Source organism: Lissotriton helveticus, chromosome 2_1, assembly GCF_964261635.1.
Source record: "Lissotriton helveticus chromosome 2_1, aLisHel1.1, whole genome shotgun sequence".
Classification (NCBI taxonomy): domain Eukaryota; kingdom Metazoa; phylum Chordata; class Amphibia; order Caudata; family Salamandridae; genus Lissotriton; species Lissotriton helveticus.
In genome coordinates, this window is record NC_136059.1 from 361,636,720 (window position 1) to 361,660,014 (window position 23,295).

A 23,295-nucleotide genomic window follows, 5' to 3' on the forward strand; every position below is an offset into this window, starting at 1 on the left:
CCTGACCTTTGTCAATGTTCTTTCTAAAGAGTGTATATCATATCCTCTTTTAGTGAATCTTTCGATGCTCCCCTTCGCTGCTAACTCAAAGTCTTCATCTCTGCTGCTATTTCTCTTTAGCCTTAACAGCTCCCCATAGGGAATGCTCTGTATGAGTTTAATTGGATGGTTACTGTTTGCCCTTAAGATTGAATTGCCTGCCGTGGGTTTGCGGTATAGTGAGGTATGCAGTCTTTCCTGTTCAACAAACACTCTCAGGTCAAGAAAATCCACTGCCACTGGGTCTACCTTTCCCGAGAAGTGTAGATTGTAATTGTTGGCATTCAAGACCTCGATATATCTCAGAGCCATCTCCATCGTCCCCTGCCACACGATGAAGAGGTCGTCGATATATCGGTGCCACCTCACTACCCTGCCTGTCTCTTGCCCATTTGTGTGAAGTACCATGGGCACCCGCTCCTCCCACCAGCCCACGAACAAGTTCGCGTAGCTGGGAGCGAAGCAGGTACCCATGGCCATCCCAGATACCTGTATATAGTGTTGGTTATCAAACAGGAAGATATTACTTGTCAGGCAAAATTCAACAAATTCCAACAACATACAGTTATGTAAGGCAAATCTTGCTGGTCTCTTGTTAAGGTAGTGTTCAACAGCTGTAATGCCCAGTTCGTGTCTTATGTTTGTGTAAAGACTCGATATGTCCAAACCCATCAGCAAATATGTTGGTTCCCACGTAAGATCCTCCATTTTCATCAGGAAATCTTTGGTATCCCTGATGTGGGATTTCAGCTCTCTGACCAATGGGAATAGATAGTTATCGATAAACTTGGACATATTCTCCGTCAGGCCATTAATCGATGAGACTATTGGTCTCCCTGGTGGTTCAGTGGCATTTTTATGGAGTTTCGGCAGGTGGTAGAATGTGGGTACCGTTGGATTGTTGCTACGTAGGAAGAGATTTTCATCGTTGCCCAGCATTGATCTCTTATACCATTTGTTTATCAGTTCGTCATATTGCTTTACACTCTCGTTGTATCTCTCCCCAGTTGTTCTCTGGTAGTAGTTAGTGTCCGCTAATTGTTTTAGGGCTTCTTTATGATAGTAGTCCCTGGAGAGGATCACAACATTTCCACCCTTATCCGAGGGTTTTATGATGATTTCTTCATCTTGTTGAAGATTTTTGAGTGCATTCCTTTGCTCGACTGTAATGTTATCCGCCCATTTTGATGTTTTTGGCTTGCCTCTCATTTCCACTAGATCTTTCAGGACTGTTTCTGAGAATGCATCAATGGCGTCCCAGGGCATGATTGGACAAAAAGTAGATGCTGGTTTAAATAAACTTTCATCTCTGTCTTGTTCAATTTCATTCCTTAGTGCTCTCTCCACCATTGAAGCATCTTGTGAGTTCGGTGTGTCGACGTTTAGTCTCAGTCTTTCGAGATTATCCACACTCTTTAGGTCATTGCACGACAATGAGTCAGTGGCCGTCATTCTTTTCATTGTTGTTTTCGTGGTTTTTGTTGCTGCTCTGATCTTATGATATTTGTGCAGTTTGAGTTTTCTTACAAAGCCATGTAGATCGATTCTAGTTTGTGTGTATTCGGATATACTGTTTGGACTGAAAGTTAACCCCCAACGCAGCAGATTTTCTTCCGCTTCAGTTAGTGATTTATTTGTGAGGTTAACAACAGTTAGATCTTCAGATGCTCCTAAAATCTATTCGTTTTCTTTCGGTTTCTCCCCGGAAACACTATATTATATGTGCCCCACATATATATACTCATATATATATATATATATATATATATGTGTGTATATATATATATATGTGTATATATATGTATGTATGTATGTGTATATATATATATATATATATATATATATATATATATATATATATATATATATACACATACATACATATATATATACATGCAATAGCAGCCAAATCACATCCGAGCTGAAATATGCTGTGAAGAATTTCCACCATACATGAATAAAAAGCATTAGAAACATGAGAAACAACACCAAAGATTGTTTAGAAACTGTTTTAATGCTTAGGCAGCAGTAGAAATTCTTATAACTCACTGAACGCATAGAAAGTTCCCAGGCTGCATTGCAAACACACAGTCTAAAAAGACTGAAAAGCTAACCTGTAGCTGTATACAAAAAACTGACACCGTGCCTTTAAGGCACCCATGACCCCCGGTATCCCATCATGCCTCAGGGGTGACAAGTTAGGTCAGTTGTTCTTTCCGGCTCCTTCAGGAAGGATCCTGGTAACACAGCTCCACTAATTTCAGTTTTTCTGACAGAAAATTACTTCATTCTTAACAACTTTTTCTACTTACTTTGACATTTAACAACTAGTCAAGTAAGAAACTGTCTTTTTAAGTCAGTTTAGTGAGCATTTTCAGCTGAGAATGCCTTCACTTTTTGACAAATGTCCTTCTTGTGGCAACAAGAAGGCAAAATCAGACAACCACAACGTTTGTATCCTGTGTCTGCCTTAAGAACATGATCGAGGTACCTGGCCTCACTGCGAGCACCTGTCAGGCAGAACTCTCAAAGACAGGGAAAGAATTTGCATTTATGGCCTGGCTCACAGGTCATCCAGAGAAAGGTCTCCGGTGAAGAAGGGTTCCAAGAAGGCTAGAACATCTTCAAAAGAGAAGTCTTCCCACCCTTCAGCTTCAGCGTCAGGCTTGGCGCTGAGGAAAGAGCCACCGGTGGGTCATTTATCTTCAAAACTATCGTCGACGGCAGGCTCGCCGTCGAAAAGAAGACCAGGTACGTCGACGACGTAGAAGGATCCAGCTCCGTCGTCGAAATCCCCTCTGCCGTCGTCAACCGGGCGACGACCGACGTCGAGAAAGGTGACTCCGCCGCCGTCAACCGGGCGACGGTCGGCGTCGAGATCCAAGGCCCCTCCGCCGTCGTCAACCCGGCGACGATCAGCGTCAAGGGAGGTCACTCCTCCGCCGTCGTCATACAGGCGACGACCGGCGTCGAGAAGTGTGACCCCTCCGCCGTCGTCTAAGAAACGACGTTCGGCGTCGAGGACCAAGACCCCTCCGCCGTCGAAAACAAAACATTGATCGGCGTCGAGGACGCAGTCTCCGTCGATTGTTCGTCGACGTTCGGCGTCGAGGGTGACCAATAGCCCTCTGCCGTCGTCGCACAGGCATTCGACGTCGAGAGAGAGGGCTCCGTCGACAGCTGGTCATCTCCGTTCGACGTCGAGAGAGAGGGCTCCGTCGACGGCTGTTCATCGCCGTTCGACGTCGAGAGAGAGAGCTCGTCGACGGCGGGTCATCGCCGTTTGACGTCGAGAGAGAGGGCTCCGTCGGCGGCTGGTCATCGCCGCTCGACGTCGAGAGACCGTAAATCCTCGCATCGATCGCCGTCGAGGCATTCGAAGTGGAGATTGATGGACCCGCCGACCCCCCGGGGTCATTCGGCGTCGAGAAAAAGACATACGACGCCAGAACGCTCAACGTCGAGACATTCAGAAAGAGCTTGATCGTCGTCAAGGAATTCTGTGATCATGGTTACGGAGTCAGCTTCTCGTCATTCTACTTCACAGTCTTCTGGCTCCTCAACAACATCCTCAAGAAGTCCTGTCCTCGGATCTCCTGTGTGTCAGCCAGATCCTTCGGCTGGGGAGGTCAGACTGTCACCCAGATGGTACAAGTCATTGGACCATTGGCGAGAGTCTGGAGCGACCAAACGTATGCACGAGTATGTCAGTCCGCAGCACAGATCTCCTCTCCAGAGACTGGTGGATGAGGTGGACAGGCGGACAGGCGTAGTCCTCCCAGGCGCCAAGCAGACAAATCGCCTGTGAGAAGACCAACCAGATCTCACTCTCCCAGAAGGGAGGATCCGATTAGATCTCGATCTCCCAGAAGAGATGATCCGCCCAGAAGAGAAGACCCGGTCAGATCTCGCTCTCCTAGAAGGGAAGAGTACCCAAGAAGATCACGTGAGAGGAGGCACGGTGCTCACTGTAGACGTCGAAGAACTCAGTCTACTTCATCTACCTCTTCTACCAGGTCTTCCAAAAGGGATTACTCTCCCACGCTGACGGATAGTCCTACTTCTAGGTCCTCTCCAGTGGATGACATCGGCACTTACCTAGATGTCCTGCAAAGAGGAGCTCAGAAGCTTAGCATTGAAATGTCTGTCCCCCAGGTTACTACGACAGTAATTTTTGAGACTTTGCACAAAAAATCTATCTCTCGTCCGCTGCTTCCTTTAGTCCCAGGGATTATGGATCCTGTCAAGGACGTTTTCCGAACTCCAGCAGCCATCAGGGCGGTGCCAGCCCGCATACAGAAGAAATACAAACCAGCTTCTTCTGACCCAGGTTTTGTAAAATCTGACCCTCCAGCAGACTCTGTGATAGTGGCAGCGGCAAGGAAGACGCATGCAGTTGCTGCTTCCTCTTCAGTCCCACCAGATAAGGACAGCAAATCACAGGACTCGTGGGGTCGCAAAGTTTGCAATTCAGCTGCCTCCACGCTGAAGGTCTCCAGTGCGGCCGCACTGCTGGGTAGATACGATAGAGCCTTATGGGACTCCATGGAAAGGTTCAAGTCCAAGCTGCCAAAGGAGGACCAGAAGGACTTCGAAGAAACAATGATGGAAGGATGTCTGGTGGCGAACCAGTTGATAAGCACAGCAGCGGATGGTGCAATGCTTGCGGCACATTCCTACTCACATGGGGTTTGTGCCAGGTGGTCAGCTTGGTTGCGCCTCACAGGGCTGAAGCCGGATGCTCAGCATCGCATCCTTAATCTTCCTTTTTCGGGTTCCTCTCTCTTCGGAGAACATGCTGACGAAGAGATGACCCGTATGAAGACAGAGCTGGATACAGTAAAAGCAGTGGGTTTGGAGAAGAAAAAATAATTCAAACGCCGCTTTAAGGCCAACAGGGGGAGAGGGGCTCAACAGAGGGTTCAAACCCCTCAGTGGTCCCAAAATAAGAACCAGGGAAAATCCCAGTTTCGAGGCAAATCCAGCAGGGGTAGAGGAGGTCACCAGCAGTCCTCTACCACCACGAGAGGAGGAAAGTCTTGAGCAGTGGCTTCCTCTGGCGCCGTTGCCCACTCCACTGGGAGGAAGTGCTTCACAACACCTGGCAGAGTGAGTCAGCATCACAAAGGATCGGTGGGTGCTGAATATACTGCGCAATGGATACATGCTACGTTTCCGTGCGCTTCCGAAGAACATTCCTCCAAAGAACTCTTGCCCTCACCAGCTAAGCTTGCTCCGAAGAGAGTTGAAAGTTCTGCTACAAAAAAGAACTATATAGGAAGTTCCTCCCTCTCAAAGGGGAAAGGGAGTCTACTCCAGATACTTTCTTGTCCCCAAAAAAGATCAGGAGGACAAGTTCAGACCCATACTCGATCTGCGTCTCCTAAACAAAGTCATCGTCAGAGAAAAGTTCCTCATGTTAGCTCTTCACCAAATATGCCCACATCTTCAAGCCGGAGATTGGATGTGTTCGGTGGATCTGCAAGATGCATACTTTCACATTCCGATTGCACTGAGGCATCGCAAGTACTTGAGGTTTGTCGTAGGAAGCAAGCACTACCAGTACAAGGTGCTACCATTCGGTCTCAAGTCCGCACCACGAGTCTTCACCAAATGCATGGCAGCGGTGGCGGCTTTTCTTCACAAGAAGTGGCTCTTCATTTACCCATACCTGGACGACTGGCTCCTAAAGGGCCCATCTCCTGTACAGGTAACGCACGATCTGCAACTTTGCCTACACCAGTTGCACAGGCTCGGTCTCGATGTAAACCTGGAGAAGTCAGTCCAGCAGCCGACACAGTCCATGCACTACCTAGGCTCCGTTCTGGACACAAAATTGGGAAAAGGGTTTCCTTCGGAGGAGAGACTTTTTTCCACGAGGCAGAAGTGTGGGATTCTATTGGAGTCTCGGCTTCCAACAGTCCGGCAGGTAGCCTCCCTGCTGGGTTCCATGGCGTCCTGCATTTTCACATCCCGAACGCCAGGCTGAGAATACGGCCTCTACAACAGGCCCTCGAAGACCAGTGGGACCAGGCGACAGGGCGTTGGGAAGATCATATCACTTTTTCCCAAGCAGCGAAGGATGCCATCAAATGGTGGACTCTGACGAGGAATGTGCTGGTGGGAGTGCCTTTTCACCAACCACTACCAACCCAGTCTATAGTGACAGATGCCTCTCTACAAGGCTGGGGAGCGCACATGGGTCCCCTTCAGATTCAGGGTCAGTGGTCTGCACAGGAGCGGACGTACCACATAAACATGCTGGAACTTAGAGCGGGTTTTCTAGCTCTCAAAGCTTTTCTTCCAGCGATCGAGTCCAACTCAGTCTTAGTTCAGACAGACAATACAACCACCATGTTCTATCTGAACAAACAAGGAGGCACGCTGTCACGCCCTCTCTCCCGGGAGGCTCAAACCATCTGGCACTGGCTTCTCTCTCTAAACCTTTCAGTGGTGGCGGTGCACATTCCAGGCGAGTTAAACATGAAAGCAGACGCACTCAGCAGGCACTTCGAAGATCAGCTAGACTGAGTGCTAAACGACAAAGTGGTAGAAGAGCTTTTTCGTTGTTGGGGTCATCCAGCCATAGACTTGTTTGCGGACGAAGAAAACACAAAATGCCACGCCTTCGCATCCAGATTCCACCGGCCAGGGACGCAGGGGAATGCTCTCCTGATGGATTGGTCGGGAACATTTGCTTACGCGTTTCCTCCCCTACCTCTGATTCCGAAGGCAGTTTCCAAGCTCCTCCGGTCGGACATGGAGATGATCTTGATTGCTCCGGATTGGCCACGACAGTGGTGGTACCCGGACCTGCTACATCTGTCTCTGTGTCCACACAGGCGACTTCCTTGCAAACCGGACCTGTTGAGCAAGATGAATGGGAGGATACTACATCCCAACCTCTCATCACTGAACCAGACAGCATGCCACCTGAGGTCCTGCAATATGGGCATCTGAAGCTGCCTCCTGAATGTATGCACATTTTAAAGGAGGCTAAGAGACCTTCCACGAGCGTCTTATGCGTTCAAGTGGAAAAGGTTCTACATATGGTGTAGGGATCATCACTTTGATCCGACTAAGGGGAAGGAGGAGGTAATCCTGCCATACCTCCTTTCCTTGGCAACTTCTGGGTTGAAATATGCTTCCATTAGAGTGCATTTGTCAGCCATAGTAGCGTACAGGAAATCACCTAATCAGATTTCTTTCTTTCAGGTTCCGTTGGTTAAGGACTTCCTCCAGGGGTTGAAAAAAGTGTATCCCCCTGTGCGAAATCCTTCTCCTCCTTGGGAGTTGAACCTGGTTCTATCCAGGTTAATGTCACCTCCTTTCGAGCCCATCCACAAGGCCTCTTTGCAACATCTCTCTTGGAAAGCGGCTTTTTTGGTGGCAATCACCTCAGCGCGCAGAGTAAGCGAGATACAAGCGCTCTGTGCGAAGGAACCATATACTGTTTTCCACCACAATAGAGTAGTCCTGAGGGCTCATCCATCTTTCTTGCCTAAGGTGGTTTCTGATTTTCATATAAATCAGTCCATTTCCCTCCCTTCGTTTTTTCCAAATCCTACAACCCCAGCCGAGCGGTCACTGCACTCCTTGGATCTTAAGAGAGTGCTCAAGTTCTATTTGAAAAAGACTAAAGGGATCAGGAAAACGGATCAGCTGTTTGTGAACTATGGTTCAATGAGAACGGGCTTTCCAGCGGCCAAGAGGTCCATCTCCAGATGGATTGTCTCTTGCATTAAATTGGCCTATCAGCTTGCAGGCAAGCCTTTATTGGTGTCACCCAAAGCACATTCCACTAGAGGGAAAGCAGCTACAGTTGCTTTCTTACATGACATTCCAATGTCAGAAATATGCAAGGCTGCAACCTGGAAATCAGTTTATACCTTTACGAGACATTACTGTCTCGAATCTGATTCCAGGGCCGATACTCAAGTAGGGCAAGCCTCCTTGAGAAATCTGTTTGGGTAGCCTATAGCCTGCTCAGGCTTGTTGATGAGATTACTGTCTTGTCATTCCTTTGCCCGCAGGGAAGAGGAGAGGCTCGCTATTCTATTCTAATGCTTATGACTATTGATGAGGATCCCCTGGAAGAGAAGGATTAGTTACTTACCTGTAATCCTAGTTCTCTTCCAGGGGTATCCTCATCAAAGTCATAAGCAACCCTCCCGCCTCCCCGGGCAAAGGATATTCTTTAATAAGGAGATATTGTTAACCTATTTTTGTAACTGGGTTTGTTTAAGTCTCCGAAAAGAACAACTGATCTAACTGTCACCCCTGAGGCATGATGGGATACCGGGGGTCATGGGTGCCTTAAAGGCACGGTGTCAGTTTTTTGTATACAGCTACAGGTTAGCTTTTCAGTCTTTTTAGACTGTGTGTTTGCAATGCAGCCTGGGAGCTTTCTATGCTTTCAGTGAGTTATAAGAATTTCTACTGCTGCCTAAGCATTAAAACAGTTTCTAAACAATCTTTGGTGTTGTTTCTCATGTTTCTAATGCTTTTTATTCATGTATGGTGGAAATTCTTCACAGCATATTTCAGCTCTGATGTGATTTGGCTGCTATTGCATGTTTATATATATATATATATATATATATATATATATATATATATATATATATATATATATATATGAGTATATATATGTGGGGCACATATAATATAGTGTTTCCGGGGTCCCGCACATGGGCGGGAATATTCTAATGCTTATGACTTTGATGAGGATACCCCTGGGAGAGAACTAGGATTACAGGTAAGTAACTAATCCATTTTGTGCCTTCTTGATTTTAAGGTGCAGATCGCACAGCTTGTTATAGGGATGTATTTTGATGTATGAATGGTCTATTCCAAATCTGATGCTGCATCAGACGATTAGATAATGCAGTATTATGTGTGAATTCTAGGTCAAGTGTGTGAACTGCTGGGTGTTGTGCTAGTGCTAGTTTGCCTGTAGCTCTGAGCATGTAAGTAATTGGTGAGATCTGTTGCACGTTTTGTTTTCTGGTGTGTCTAGCTTTTCAGTGTTGTCCTCTGTAGTTTGTAGTAGTCTGATATCCTTCCTGTCTGATAGAGCTTATTCATTGGCTTCTGTCTGACCAGCGTAAGCAATCCTTAACCAGTTTGATTTTTTGTGCACCATCAAGTCTTTTATGTGGCTTGCATTTTTTACATTTTAGCAACTATTGATGGTACACTATTTCACTCCTTCTGTGGTACAAATTTAAGGAAGGTATGTATATTTGTGCTGGATGATAACTTTGGAATGAGCTAACTGTTGAAAAACAAATATTAGAAGGAATATTTTGTTTTATTTTTAGTGATTCGGATAGTAGCGAAAGTGAAGAAAGTACAGATGAAGAGATAATTGGACCCCCTCTACCACCTAATCATTCTAGATCCCACCAAGCTGAAGATGAATTGATTGGTCCGCCTCTACCACCTGGTTACAAAGACAGTGACGATGATGATGACGAAGGTGATGTCCAGGAGGAAGATGACGTAAGTAATTATTTTTTATAATTTCCTGTACCAAGCCTTATGCATAACGCTTTCTTCTACAGGAACAGTTACATGATTAATTGTATATATTTGTTCTGTGCTACGAGATTTTAGCTTGTCTATCGGTCAACCCTCAGTCTAGATTGCTAGTCTTTACAAACTAGCTCCATGCGCTAACTGGCCCCCTACCTTAACTGTTCATAAATCCAAAGAACAGAAGACACCTCACAGCAATTGCTTGCCATAGGGGGACTTCTGTGTCTTGTGCACGTTATTTATAATAAGCACACAGTCTAATGGCATACAGTGGTTGTACAACAATGCAAGTCTGGATGCTTTGACTTCAAAATCTTCAGAATTCCTGATAGTCTAAGATGGTGGGTCACTCTCACAAACCTGCACATCTTCTTGTGAGATGTGAGAAGGCCTGTGTCTCAGGAGCTGAATATGTCTGAATATTGAAGATTGCGAATGAAACTAAAGTTTGTAAGAGACACAAGCATCTTGTATGAATTTCATATTTGTTAACCTGGTATTTCCTAATCGTGGAGGATCGCCCTTAAAGTGCAGAACATGGAGGCCATACACCACGAGTTAACATGACCTGTATGTCCATGATGGATGCACCATTAGCGGTCTTACAACAGCGATTTTATTAAAGGATCATAAACAGAATGCACTGCCCCGCAGCCCCATGTATGGCTAAACTGCGAGGCTAAAGCATTGCTTCAAGTGTATTAGAGCAGGAAAGACATGTTTGATCAAATGAGTCGGAGCTCTTCTCTGCCGGTGCATCTGAGAGCTGCTGTAAATAAGCAATGCTTTGTCAACCAGGTGGTGGTCTAACCTTAAGTGCTATATACTAATTAACTGACCTGTGCTATAAGCTACCTTAGAAAAACTGACAGCATGGCTGTTGTTTCCTCTGGTGTGGTACTGTCCCAATGATTTGCACTCTGTATGTGTTAAAATTGGAGGTTTCCATGATCTGAGCTGCAAATCTCTGAATGTTTCATAATTTCCTTGCACTGATTTCGCCAGGTTTTCATTGTGAAATGCAGGCACGGAGAAACTGCTGGTTCCTTCTCATACAAGCATACAAATTGTAATCTTTATTAAGGTGCAAACATCTGTTTCTGTTTTATTCACGATTACCGCGAGTAATGGAATCAGCTCCCTCGGTAGTTGCTTGCACACTAAAACCTATGGCGAAAATCCCATTTTATTACCAAAAGATATTGTGGGATCATTAAAGTAATGCTACTTTATACAGAGCAAGTGCTAATGGGTAACATTGAGTAGCACATTCTTTCCTTATTTAGGAATAAAATTCCCTTTTGGGTTGGGAATAATGCTCTTGTTGTCTTATAAGTAAAAGCTATTCGAGCTGCTTTTATTGTACTACTGGTTGACATGCCAGTGCACTGTTTCAGTAAAATACAGAGAGGACATAGGAGGCAACAACCACTGGACTTTCTCATGTTTGTAAAGAAAGGTATACATTTTTGAGCAATGTTTATTTTTTATAATAGTGAGAAAGTCATCCTTTTTTCCCTGATCACCCCCATTTTTAGGTCTCGCCTCTAAGATGGTGCGCATGTGCTGTCTCGAACCGAGACATAGAGTATCTACATCGTGTGTTTCTGCCCGCCCATATTCTTACCATTGGCTGCATCCATCGTCACTTTATTTTGTGGGCTTCCCATTTGCCAAGGGCATGTCTGGGTCATGCCTCTTTCGCTCGACCGCCCCAAACACTGTTGAACATACTGAGTGGTTATTGTAGTCATTGTTTCTTGACTACTTTTTAACTTGCATTAGTCAGGCCAACCAAATACGGTGCCTCTCCTGTATAGTAGCAGAATAAACGCCCCTCGCTCATCTACATAACAACATTTTTATTTACAAACCCGTTATCTCGCACCTTAAGGCCAGTCCTGTCACCACCGGTACAGTTGGTGTACTCTTCCGCTCCACACTGCACCTACCTTGGGAATTCCAGCGATGTTGAGTTCAGGACGTCTCTGAGGTGAACCGCCAAATCTACTTTCTTTTTCTTAACTAGGTGAAAGGGAAGCTGCCTGCACTCGGAACAACCTAAATCCCTATAATTTATAGCTGAGCATCGATGCCACCCTAGGCTCAGAAGCTCTGGGCATCAGCAGACCCACCATGCATCATTCAAATGGGTGACATGAGGCTTTTACTGGCTGACTTGCGATAGCATATAAATCTTTTTGTTGCCAGGGTTTTTAGACGAGGGGATGCGGGAAATGTCATTTTGAGCAGTCTATCCTAACTAGATTACTTAGAGGCTGGCACAGATGGCTGGCCGCCGTGCCCTGTGACTGCCATTCGCATCGGTGATCTCTTCTTATGGGGGTTACTGCACCATTTCTGCCTGACGCTCACATTTTATGACTTCAATTGCTAGTCTTCGAGCTGGCACTGCACCATTCCCCCTGTTTTCAAACTTGTAGGGACCTGACCAAAGTTTTCTATGCGTCTTGCCAATAAGTTATATAACTAAGAATTCCTGTGTAGTTCTCCCCTTTTGCTTGCACTGTTTGCTGGGCATGGAAAGCATTGTTCGAGGCATGGGCGCTGTAGATCACATGCTTTGAATACTCCTGCCATCTAGTGTTGGGTCCTGATGTTTGCAAGTTGTTTTCTTCGAAGAAATATTTCCAGTCATGAGGTAGAGGATTCCTCCTTTCGGTGATAGTGCGCATGGGCATCGACTCTATTGTTAGATTGTTTTTTCTGGCATCAGGTTCGGACGTGAATTGCTGCGGTTCGGTTCAACACCGTTTCTCTGGTTGTCCTCGGTGTGCAAGACATTCATCCTCGACTGTTTTGTTTTCGATCTCGTAAACCCATTCTCTGCGTATCGTATTTACTGAAAAAAACATTTTTCGATCGGGTAGATCGTGGAAGGGCGTCCGGCCTAGCCGCGTCAGTACTCCTCGCAGTAGAATGAACAGACTCCATTTAAATTCTGCCCTGGGTGCCAGGCAAAGTTTCTGCGCACCGACTCACACAAACTGTGCAATCTGTGCTTGTTTCCGGAGCACAGCGAACAGGACTGCGATGCGTGCAAGGCTTCCGATCGAAGAAAATGTTTTACGACTGTCGGGCTCGACATCGCAACATGCAGAGCCAACACACAAGTTCCATTCCAGGCCTCTTCGGAGAAGATTCGGAACAAGAGGCCGGAGATGCCATGGAAGCCGAGGAGGAACAAGAACCGATTTCCATCTCCGACTAAAACTCCGAGGGGGACGAAGACATCTGCAAGGGCAGCGTACCGTGAGTACAGATCATCCCTTGTCCCAAAGTTCACTATCCCAAGAAGAAGGTTCCAGGCCAACCTCAGCCTCTGGGCCACGGTTGGCGCCGAGAACATGTATCCGACGCCCCGCCCTCAGGCTTGGCACCGATACAAAACCAAAAGCCTTCTATCTCCGAACAGAGTAGTTCAAAAATGGACATCGAGCTGAAACCTTCGAGTTTGAAGTCAAAGACCGGCTTCGCCCCAGCCCCTTCGATGCCGAAAACGTCTTCGGATCCAAAATCCGCTACAGCCCCAGCACCCAAAACACCACCAGCACTGAAGCCTTAGGCACCGAAACAAACTGATATGCCGATTCCATCCAAAGAGCAACATTTCGATGCTCCGCCCTCCAAACCGGGTCCGAAACAGCAGGAGTTATATATTCACTCAACAACAGGACATATTACCACAAAGGTGACAATAAAACACAAACCTGAGATAGAAGAGGTCTACTACATTCCTTTAAAAAGGAAAAGTGTCTGTACTAATCCTTCTCCTCCTCCTCTTCCATCACCTCCTTCTCCTCAGTTTCAACCTTTACTAATTTCACCTGAGACACTCACCACCACATACGCCTGAAGATCAAGATGATGGGGTTGGGGCTGGGGACAATGAGCCAATACCCGCAGACCTCTGGACAGATTACAGCACTAATTCCCCCACAGGGAATGATCCTGATCTGTACCCTCCCAAGCCTTCTCCATCGGACAACAGTGCAGGATACATAGAACTGTTGGGTAGAGCTAATCCAGCACCCCCTTCCAGAACTGATCTAGGGAGCCACAACTCCATACCGTGTGTATAAACATCCCCACTTCCTGGCCACATCTGAGGCAGTCTGGAGATGCAATCAGCCCCGCCCGCCATAACTGCTCCCTGGTGAAGTAAACTCTATGCAAGTACTTAAATTGGATGAGCCGTAGGCACATCGCTAGGACTGCACCCCTGGGGGCTGCCATTGCCTCCCTCCAATCCTCCTCCTCCAATGCTCCCACGTCCCTTTCCCAGGTCTCCCGGAGCTGTTGCAATGTAGGGGCAGAGTGTGTGACTAGTGATTGGTATATGCGTGATATTTTTTTCATCTCCAGATCTCCCATAATCACCTCTGCTTCCAGAGGGCTAAACTCGGGGAGGGACTCCAGGCCCTCTAGGCTCGGGGCGAGGGCATGGCGTAACTGAAGATACCTAAAAAACTGAGAACGAGGCATGTTAAATTCCCTACACAGGTCCTGAAAGGACTTAAGCGTCGTACCAGACAGCACATCTCCCAGTGTCTAAATTCCAATGTTGTCCCATCCCCGGAAGCCCTGCAAGTTGGCAAGCCTAGGAAGCTGCCCGTTGTGCCACAGGGGGGTTTCACCTGTCAGGGTGTTCCACCATCCCATGCGACGCAGAGCCTGTCTCCAAATCCGAAACACAACCTGCGTGGCCCGTGGTAGCGTCTTTCGCAATTGCGCCGCATACAGAATGGTGTGTAGTGTGCGAGCCCCCATTAAGCTGCACTCTAAGGCATATTCCGGGTCTCCCCTGTCGCCATACCACCACTCATTCAAGACTAGGAGGTGGGAGGCCTGATAATAAGAAAGAATATCAGAGGTTGCCAAGCCCCCACAATAGGCAGATAAGAAACAGGTGCGTAGCGCTACCCGTATAGTGCCCCCCCGCCCAGAGGAACTGCCCCAGTACGGAATTTACCTGTCAGAACCATTGAGGCGGAATGGGGTAGGGGTGGTTCTGCAGTTGGTATAATAGTCTGGGAAGGGACACCATTTTAAAAATGGCCGACCTACTATATATAAATATATATATATATATATATATATATGGTCAGCGGCATGCGGGACCACGTCTTAATATCCGCCTGGACCCGTTCCCAAACCGGCGCGATATTCTGCTCCCAGGAGACCGTGGGAACCTCGGATATAAACACCCCCAAGTACTTAATGCTGCATACTGCTACCTGAAGTGTAGATGCCCAGTCCCCCACTCCTGAGCCCTTCCCCAGCACCCATAGGGTCGACTTGCAAGGGTTCATGTAGAGCCCTGATGTTTCTCCAAAGATTTGCATGATTCGCAGAAGGCGCGGCCCTGACCTATTAAGGTCTATAAGGAAGAAGAGGACATCGTCCGTGTAGAGCGCGATCCTATCAGACAGTCCCCGCTCCCACTCAAACCCTCGCAGCTGTGCATCAATGCGCACCCATGCCGCCAGTGGCTCCATAGCTAGAGCAAAGAGGTACGGCGAAAGGGGGCAGCCCTGCCGGGTAACACGCCCAACGGAGAATCTGGAGGATATAGCTCCCGCTACTCCTACCGAGACTGTCAGATCCGTATATAGAAGTCGCAATATGAAAGAAAGTGGGGCCCTAATTTGAGCCGAGGCAGGAGCGCAAACAGGTAGACCCAGCTCTGTGAATCAAATGCCCTATCCATATCTGCTAATAGAAGTACCGCTTGATCCCCTGCACGCTGAACCGCTGCCACCACTACATGTGCTCGCCGAATATTGTGTCTGGTCACCCTCCGGGGCATTAAACCAGTCTGGTCTGGGTGGACCAGCGCTGTGATATGGGGCAAAAGCCGGTTAGCTAATGCTTTGGCCAAGATTTTGGCCTCCACATTTAGCAAAGAGATCGGGCGGTAGGACGCGTGATGCTCTGGGGGCCGGCCCGGCTTATGGAACACCACCACTTCAGCGTGCACCCGCTCCGTCCAGTATCCCCGGCAGGGCCTGCGCCTGGAAGGTGCCCTGACACAGCAACATCATTCCCGATTCGTCCCCCCACGGATATATCCTGCTGCACGTCACAAGCCATATCTGCCGCGTTTCGTCCATCAGCAGAGAGGCATAGGACTGCTGCGCCAGTAGTAATTGCCCCACCACTTAACCCTCACCCTCAGCACTGCCCCGACGCTCCAACGCCTCAATCTCAGCCCGTACCAATTCCGCCCTGTGCCTCCTCCAGGCAGCCGCACACCAAGCAATGTCTACCCCCGTAGCGTGGTTTTTAGGGCCTCCCACACAGTCCCGGCACAGGCGACGGACCCTACGTTCTCAACGAGATATGCAGCTATGGCCTCGCCCGTATGTTTCTGGTAGTCTTCGTGTTGCAGATGCCAAACGGATAGGCGCCATTGAAACGGCTGCCGTCCCCTGCCTAAGCAAATGTCAACTGTAGTGGGGGAGTGGTCTGAGAGCCCACGCGGTAGTATATCTGCCGACTCCACCCTACCAACTACTGCCCTGGGAACAAAGATATAGTCCAGTCTGGAGAAGGATTTGTGAACAGCTGAAAGATATGTGTACTCCCGCCTGTGGCCATGCAGGTGCCGCCATGTATCCACCCAGTCCAAGCCCCTAACCTTGTCTCTCAGTTTGGTGGAATGGCCCACTACCTGACCCCTCCGGGCCTATACCTATCCCTGAGTCCATCCATGATGTCATTCCAATCCCCTCCTACTACCGCTAACGCATCAGGGATGTCAGCCCACACCGCAAACAGCTTCTCTACCAACGACCATTGCAGAGGGGGTGGGGCATACACACATCCCAGCACCAGAGGCTCCTCCCCAACCATCCCCTTAACAAATAAATACCGTCCCTGTGCATCAATCCATTGAGCAGCGTGAACATATGAAATTCTGCGATGTACTGAAATGGCCACCCCCCTGGATACCCTAGTAAAGCCTGCATGAAAAACCTGTTGGTAGCCATACCGCTGTAAGCACAGTGTCTTAGTCAAGTCAAGTCAAGTCAGAATTTATATAGCGCACTACATACCCAGAGGGTCTCAAGGCGCTTGAGGAAGGGGGGGGAGGTTTACTTATCAAATATCCAGGTTTTAAGCTGTTTTCTGAAGGCTAGGTGGTTTTGAGTAAGGCGGAGGTGGATGGGAAGGGAATTCTAGGTTTTGGCCGCTAAGTAGGAGAAGGATCTTCCCCCCCATGGTGGCTTTGTGGTGCGCGGAACAGCGGCGAGGGCTTGGTTGGACGAACGCAGCTGGCGGGTGGGGGTGTAAAAGGAAAGGCGCGTGTTGAGGCAATCAGGTCCAAGTTCGTATAGGGCTTTGTGTGCGTGGGTGAGGAGACGGAACGTTATTCTCTTGTTGACGGGGAGTCAGTGAAGGTCTTTCAGGTGAACGGAAATGTGGTCTGTACGGGGGATGTCTAGTATGAGTCTGGCTGAAGCATTTTGGATGCGTTGGAGTTTTTTCTGCAGTTTTGCGGTGGTACCGGCGTAAAGGGTGTTTCCGTAGACCAGACGGCTTGTAACCAGTGCGTGGGTGACCGTTTTTCTTGTTTCGGTGGGGATCCAGCTAAATGTTTTTTTGAGCATGCGTAGGATGTTGAAGCATGATGATGAGACGGCGTTGACTTGTCTGGTCATCGAGAGTGAGGAGTCCAGGATGATGCCCAGGTTCCGTGCGTGGTCCGTCGGTATGGGGGCTTTTCCTAGGGCCGTTGGCCACCAAGAGTCGTCCCAGGCGGAAGGGGATGAACCTAAGATGAGGACTTCCGTTTTGTCAGAGTTCAGTTTCAGACGGCTGTGCTTCATCCACTCGGCTACTTCTTTCATCCCTTCATGTAGGTTGGTTTTGGCGGTGGTTGGGTCTTTGGTGAGTGAGAGGATCAGCTGAGTGTCATCAGCGTAGGAGATGATGTTGAGGTTGTGTTGACGTGCGATGGTTGCGAGGGGGCTCATGTAGACGTTGAAGAGGGTGGGGCTGAGTGATGATCCTTGCGGGACGCCGCAGATGACTTCGGTGGCCTCTGACTTAAAAGGGGGGAGGCGGACTCTCTGAGTTCTTCCAGCGAGGAACGAGATGATCCAGTCCAATGCTTTTCCTTGAATTCCGATGTTTCTGAGGCGTTGTATCAGGGTGCTATGGCAGACTGTGTCGAAGGCTGCGGAGAGGTCAAGGAGGATGAGGGCGACTGTGTCTCCGTTGTCCAGTAGTGTTCGAATGTCGTCTGTTGCTGCGATGAGGGCGGTCTCGGTGCTGTGTTTGGCTCGGAAGCCAGACTGTGAGGAGTCGAGTGATTTGTTGGTTTCGAGAAAGGCGGCGAGCTGATTGTTGATGGCTTTCTCAATGACTTTGGCAGGGAATGGGAGGAGCGAGATGGGGCGGTAGTTTTTGAGTTCGGTGGGGTCAGCTGTGGGTTTCTTCAGCAGGGCGCTGAGTTCGGCGTGTTTCCAGCTTTCTGGGAATGTGGCGGAGTTGAGGGAGCAGTTGATGACATCTCGGAGATGGGGTGCGATAATGGAGTCTGCTTTGTTGAAGATGAGATGGGGGCATGGGTCTGAAGGGGATCCTGAGTGGATGGTGTTCATCAGGCGAATGGTGTCTTCTGTGGTGATTGGGTTCCAGTCGAAAAGGTTATTCGGAGGAGGTACAGGTTCGGAGGTGAGTGGGGTGGACTGGTTTACGGGTTGGTTGTCAAAGCTGTTATGAATGTCGGCGATTTTGTCATGGAAGAATGAGGCGAGGGAGTCGCAGAGGACTTGAGAGGGGGTGATGTCGTTAGAGCTGGCGGTGGGGTTGGTGAATTCTTTGATGATGTTGAAAAGTTCCTTGCTGTTGTGGGCGTTGTTGTCTAGTCGGTCTTTGAGTGCTGATTTCTTGGCTGTCCGGATTAGTTGGTGGTGTTTGCGGGTGGCGTTTTTGAAGGCGGCTTGGGTGATAGTGTTTGGGTCTTTTTTTCCAAGTTTTCTCAAGGGAACGACAGAGCTTCTTGGATTTCTTAAGGTCATCGTTGAACCAGGGGGCGTTCTTGCTTCCTTGCTTGATTAGATGTTTTTTCAAGGGTGCTAGTTTGTCGGTGGTTTGGGTTAACCATTGTGTGAGGTTGATGGCGGCTTGGTTAGGGTTCGTTGAATAGTACCTAATAGATGAGTTTCTTGTAGCATCAAAACATCAGCTCTAGCCCTCTTTGCCTGCTGTAACACTGCCCCCCTCTTGATCTTGTCTAGGACTCCCCGCACATTCCAACTAAGTACACGGATAGGGCCTCTGGGTTCCAGCGCCCTATCCGTAGCATTCATCATCGGGGAACTTTCAGCGCAGAAGCCCGGACACTGGACCATGTAGGTGCATACACAACAATCGGCGAGACTTCACATGGCTGTGCGACTCATACCCAACCAGAACAAACCCCATCTCCCCCACCCCATACCTCAAGAACATTGAATTACCAGTCGCGGCGTAAAAGACTCTCGGCCCCCAACGCAGGACCCCCAACAACCCACACCCCTAAGCCACCCCCAACAAGCCCTAAGCTAAAGGGGGGAAACAAGTCCGCCCACAAAACTGCTCCCTCCGCCCCACCACCATCCACGTTCACTCATGGTCTTGCGAATATCCACACGCCAGCTCCCTCCCACCCGCAAATCAGTAACCGCAAGAGCCCACATCAACCCATAGCTATGCAAAAATGTAATGCAAACCAATTCCCTCATGCCCGCCAGTTAGAAAAGTCAAGGGTCTACTGTATGATGTTCAGGGGCATCTTTCCCCTTATTCGAGGCACCGCCGGATGCAGACCGCCGCCTGGACCTGGATCTCCTGTTCCCCTTCCTCCGCAGCCCCCGAGAGGTCTGCGATTGTGCCTCACTCAAGGATAAACCCGACTCCAATCCCGGCGGTGTGTGTACCCTCACTTTCACAGTTTCATCGGTCCATTTAAACACCTCCTCAGGGGTATCGAAGAAGTGGGTGCGGGACTGAAAGACCACCCGCAGGCAGGCCGGGAAAAGTAAGGCATATGGGAGCTTAAGGTCTCGGAGGCGAGCCTTGGCGGCCATAAATGATTGCCGCTGTTGTTGCACCAGGCGCGTGTAGTCCGGAAAAATCAGGATACGATGGTTCTCGTATGGCAGGGGTTCCTTAGCCCTGGCCTGCTGCAGGATAGTGTTGCGGTCATGATAGTTCAGCAGTTTGGCTATTACAGGCCGTGGGCTTGCCCCCACCGGCGGCTTCTGCATGAGAGCCCTGTGCGCCCGCTCTATCACAAAACATCTTGAGAGGGAATCAGGGGGGAGCCAACTTTCTAGCCACTGTGTCAAGAAGCCCTCCATATTGCCTTTCTTGCAGCCTTCCGGGAGTCTGACGAAACGCAGATTGTTCCGCCAGGCCCGCCCTTCCGCAACCTCCGCCCACAGCGCCAGGCCCTTCTGAATGCCCTCCATGCTGGCCACTTTACGCTTCAGGGCCGCGACGCCGTCCTCCACCCCGAGATCCGGGTTTCTGCCTCCGTGATGCGGGACACGGCGTTTCGCAAGTCTTGGCGCAGTAACGTGACATCCGACCCAACTGCGCCGATTTTCGCATCCAGCATAGCTGTGTTATCCGTTCCAGAATCCTGTTGACCGCCCGCAGCTCCTGCACTTCCACCAGGTCCCATGAACTTATCAATGGGCCCATGTTTCGTGGCCCCGCCACCGCCCTTGTCCCTCGTCATGGCCGCCCGTTGTAGGAGGCCGCCCAAGGGTAGCCCAGTCGGCGCGGCCACAGGAAAGTCCACTTAAATACCTCCAATGCCGCAAATACACTCCCGGGCTACTCCCAGCTTGGTTAAGGGCACACTCGGACCAGGGCCTGCCGTCAAGTCGTATGCCCCCCGTTCCTTTCACCAGGATCTAGGCTTAAAGAGAGTCGGTGCCCACGCTAGGCCACAGGACCCTGCTCAGGCCGATTTCAACAAGGCCCCAGATACACTCTCGGGCCTCTTCTAAGCGGATCAAGAGCACCCTCGGGCCAGGGCCGGCTGTTCAGTTAGGTGCCCCCGTTCTTGTCACCCGGCTCCAGAATTTAGGAAGGCCAGCGCCCACTCCAGGCCGCAGGATACTGCTCAGGCTTCCGCACCGCTCTCTCCACCACCGCGGCCCGGTCTAACCACCGTAGGATGGTCTGCAGGCCCCCTTCAGCCTCGCACTCCGGCAATGTCCCAGGCTCACGCCCTTCCCCAGGGACGAGATGCCCCACTCCGGGCCAGCCTCACCTCCTCCACATGTTGAATGCCTCTTCCGAGGGCCGATGTGCCCCCCGAGTGCCCAACGCAGGCACAGCTGCCGGTTTCTGCCGCCGGGGCTGCGTCTAACTCGAGCCCCCGGCTCCTCCGTGCTGCACCAGGCCTCACCGCGCGGGAGCCCCGGCGGAATATGGGGAAGGGGCCCCTCCCTCGGAGCTCGCTACCAGCGGGAACCCCAGGGGGGCCGGCATGCACCTCAGGAGCTAGTCGCGGGTCTTGCCGATTTAGGGACCTGCTCCGCTCTTGGGAGGCCGCGGCGCCACCTCCGCACCAGTGGCCGGGACTCGCGGAAATCGAGGTCCCCGGTCTCGCCCTGCCTCACCAGGCCACACACTGCACGGCTCAGGGCTCCGGCGCCAGGCACTCCAAAGCGCCCAAGTTGCCACCGGAGGCTCTCCGTTGGCCGCTGGCGGCAGATCTATCCCTCTGGGCCTCGGGGGAGCTGAGGGAGACAGGATAATTTACAGGATGAATGCCGGCCGGGACGGAGCTCAGTTAAGCTGCGTCCGCCATGCCGGCTCGCCTAGCCACGCCCCCCTTTTCTAGTGGATTTTGACCCATCCTGGCGTCTTCCTCCACCACAAAATGTCTTGGCAGGTTCATAGATGCAAGTATCACTGCCCTTACCACCAGAGTTGTCCTAACATGACATATTAGCACTCTGAGCTTTCCTAGAACATAGTATATATTCCTTAAAACAAGCATTTACAATGCAATGGTTTCGCCTTTTGAAAAGTTTGAGCTATTGGCATTGTAAATGACAAAAATTTTATTTATGTGTTTGTTTTGAAAATAAATAAATAAATGACATTGTCATTTACAATGCCAATAGCTTCAGAAAGCTTTAAAAAAAGGCAAGAGTGAACGTCGTGCAGGGCCAAAACACAATTATGCTCAACAAACTCCTAAATAATTTGTTGCATGCAAATAATAATAGGAAAACTAAAACCGAATCATGCTGCACACTTACTAAAAAAAAATCTATATTGGCATTATTAAAACACTAGTTCGATTTCTGAACTCTAAAAATTATACATAAACGCAATAACATCAGTGCATCAATGCACCAAAACCTATAAATAAGGCACATAAATCATGCCATGTCTTCTACTATAAAGGTCTATGTTTGGGGTAAGAAACTCAAAGTATACATTATACCAAGGGATAAATATTCATCTAGGGCACTTACTACAAATTTTAGGTAAAATCAAGGGGCATATTGAGCAATGTGGCGTAATTGCATAACTTCGGAAATTTTATAACAGGTGCAACATGAGTTTATAAAAAGTATGTCAGATTATGCCAGCAGAACAAAAATGTTAAATTGAGAAGAGTAGGGTGGTATATGCTCAAAGTGCCAAACCTATAATGAGTAAATTGAATGCTAGTATGAGTAAGAGTGCAACACCTGCTCTTGAACTCTTCAAATTCAAAATCCAATCTGCCTCTCTATACGGGGCTGAAATCTGGGGTCCCTGGGCCAAAGAGTGTTTCCAAGGATTGGATAACAAATTTATGAGATCTGTTGTAAGGGTTCCTACTAGCACCCCCCTAATCCCCCTCCAACTTGACCTAAATTTTAAACGTACTGATCACTTTACAATTTTAAGACCCTTGATGTTCTGGATTAGAGTTTGGTCCACCCCTGAATTGTTGGACTATAGGAATAGCCTTCAAGAGGTATTAAACCTCAACACTTTTAACTCCATTCTATGGTTTGGGCATATACAAAAATGGTTTAAATTGCTGGGGTTGTACTCCTTTTGGGAACACCCTGAGAACCTGCCACCATCTGCAAAAACCATGGTGAAGAGAGTTTTTTGGTCCTATATGAATAACAAGGTTGTATACGAGAGCAGAACTGGGACCCTAACTAAAGAATTCCTATTGTTTAAAGATGAACCTTGTTTTGAAACATTTCTGGATGAGGTTGAGCCTCCTGTGGCCAAGACCCTCTATCTGAAATTCAGATACGGGAATCTTATGTTATCTTCCAATCTAGAACGATGGTCAAAGAAAAATACGGCATGTACAATTGATAATAACAGAATATGTCCTATGTGCTCTGCCTCCTGTTTGGAGAATGAAATTCACATGCTTTTTGTATGCAATGCTTACATAAAAGCACGGAAAAAATGGCTAAAACCTATGTGTGCTCTCCTAGGAACTAGAAGTTGTCATACTGCATTTAGGATTGTTAAAACGAACACTGCCCAGTTCATTGTGTTTAGTATTAGTAGATTTTTAACATCAGTTTTCTTTAGTCGGAAAAGATTGGGTCAAATGCTTTGATTAAATGTGTCAGATTCTCCAAGGAGGTATACCCTGTTGTGCACTTCTGTTGCTAAATTGAATTACGCTAAAATGAACTTTTTACTGTTAAAAACGTT

The 23,295-nt window shown here is 48.7% G+C and overlaps 1 protein-coding gene across 1 annotated transcript in view; it reads left to right on the plus strand.

Annotated features, from left to right (window-relative positions):
• Positions 1-23,295, plus strand: part of WDR70 (WD repeat domain 70) — a 1,775,496-nt gene that overhangs the window by 167,495 nt on the left and 1,584,706 nt on the right. The window contains exon 4 of the mRNA XM_078674977.1: positions 9,363-9,543. Within this exon, the coding sequence (XP_078531103.1) occupies positions 9,363-9,543 (181 nt within the window). The remainder of the gene's footprint in view (positions 1-9,362; positions 9,544-23,295) is intronic.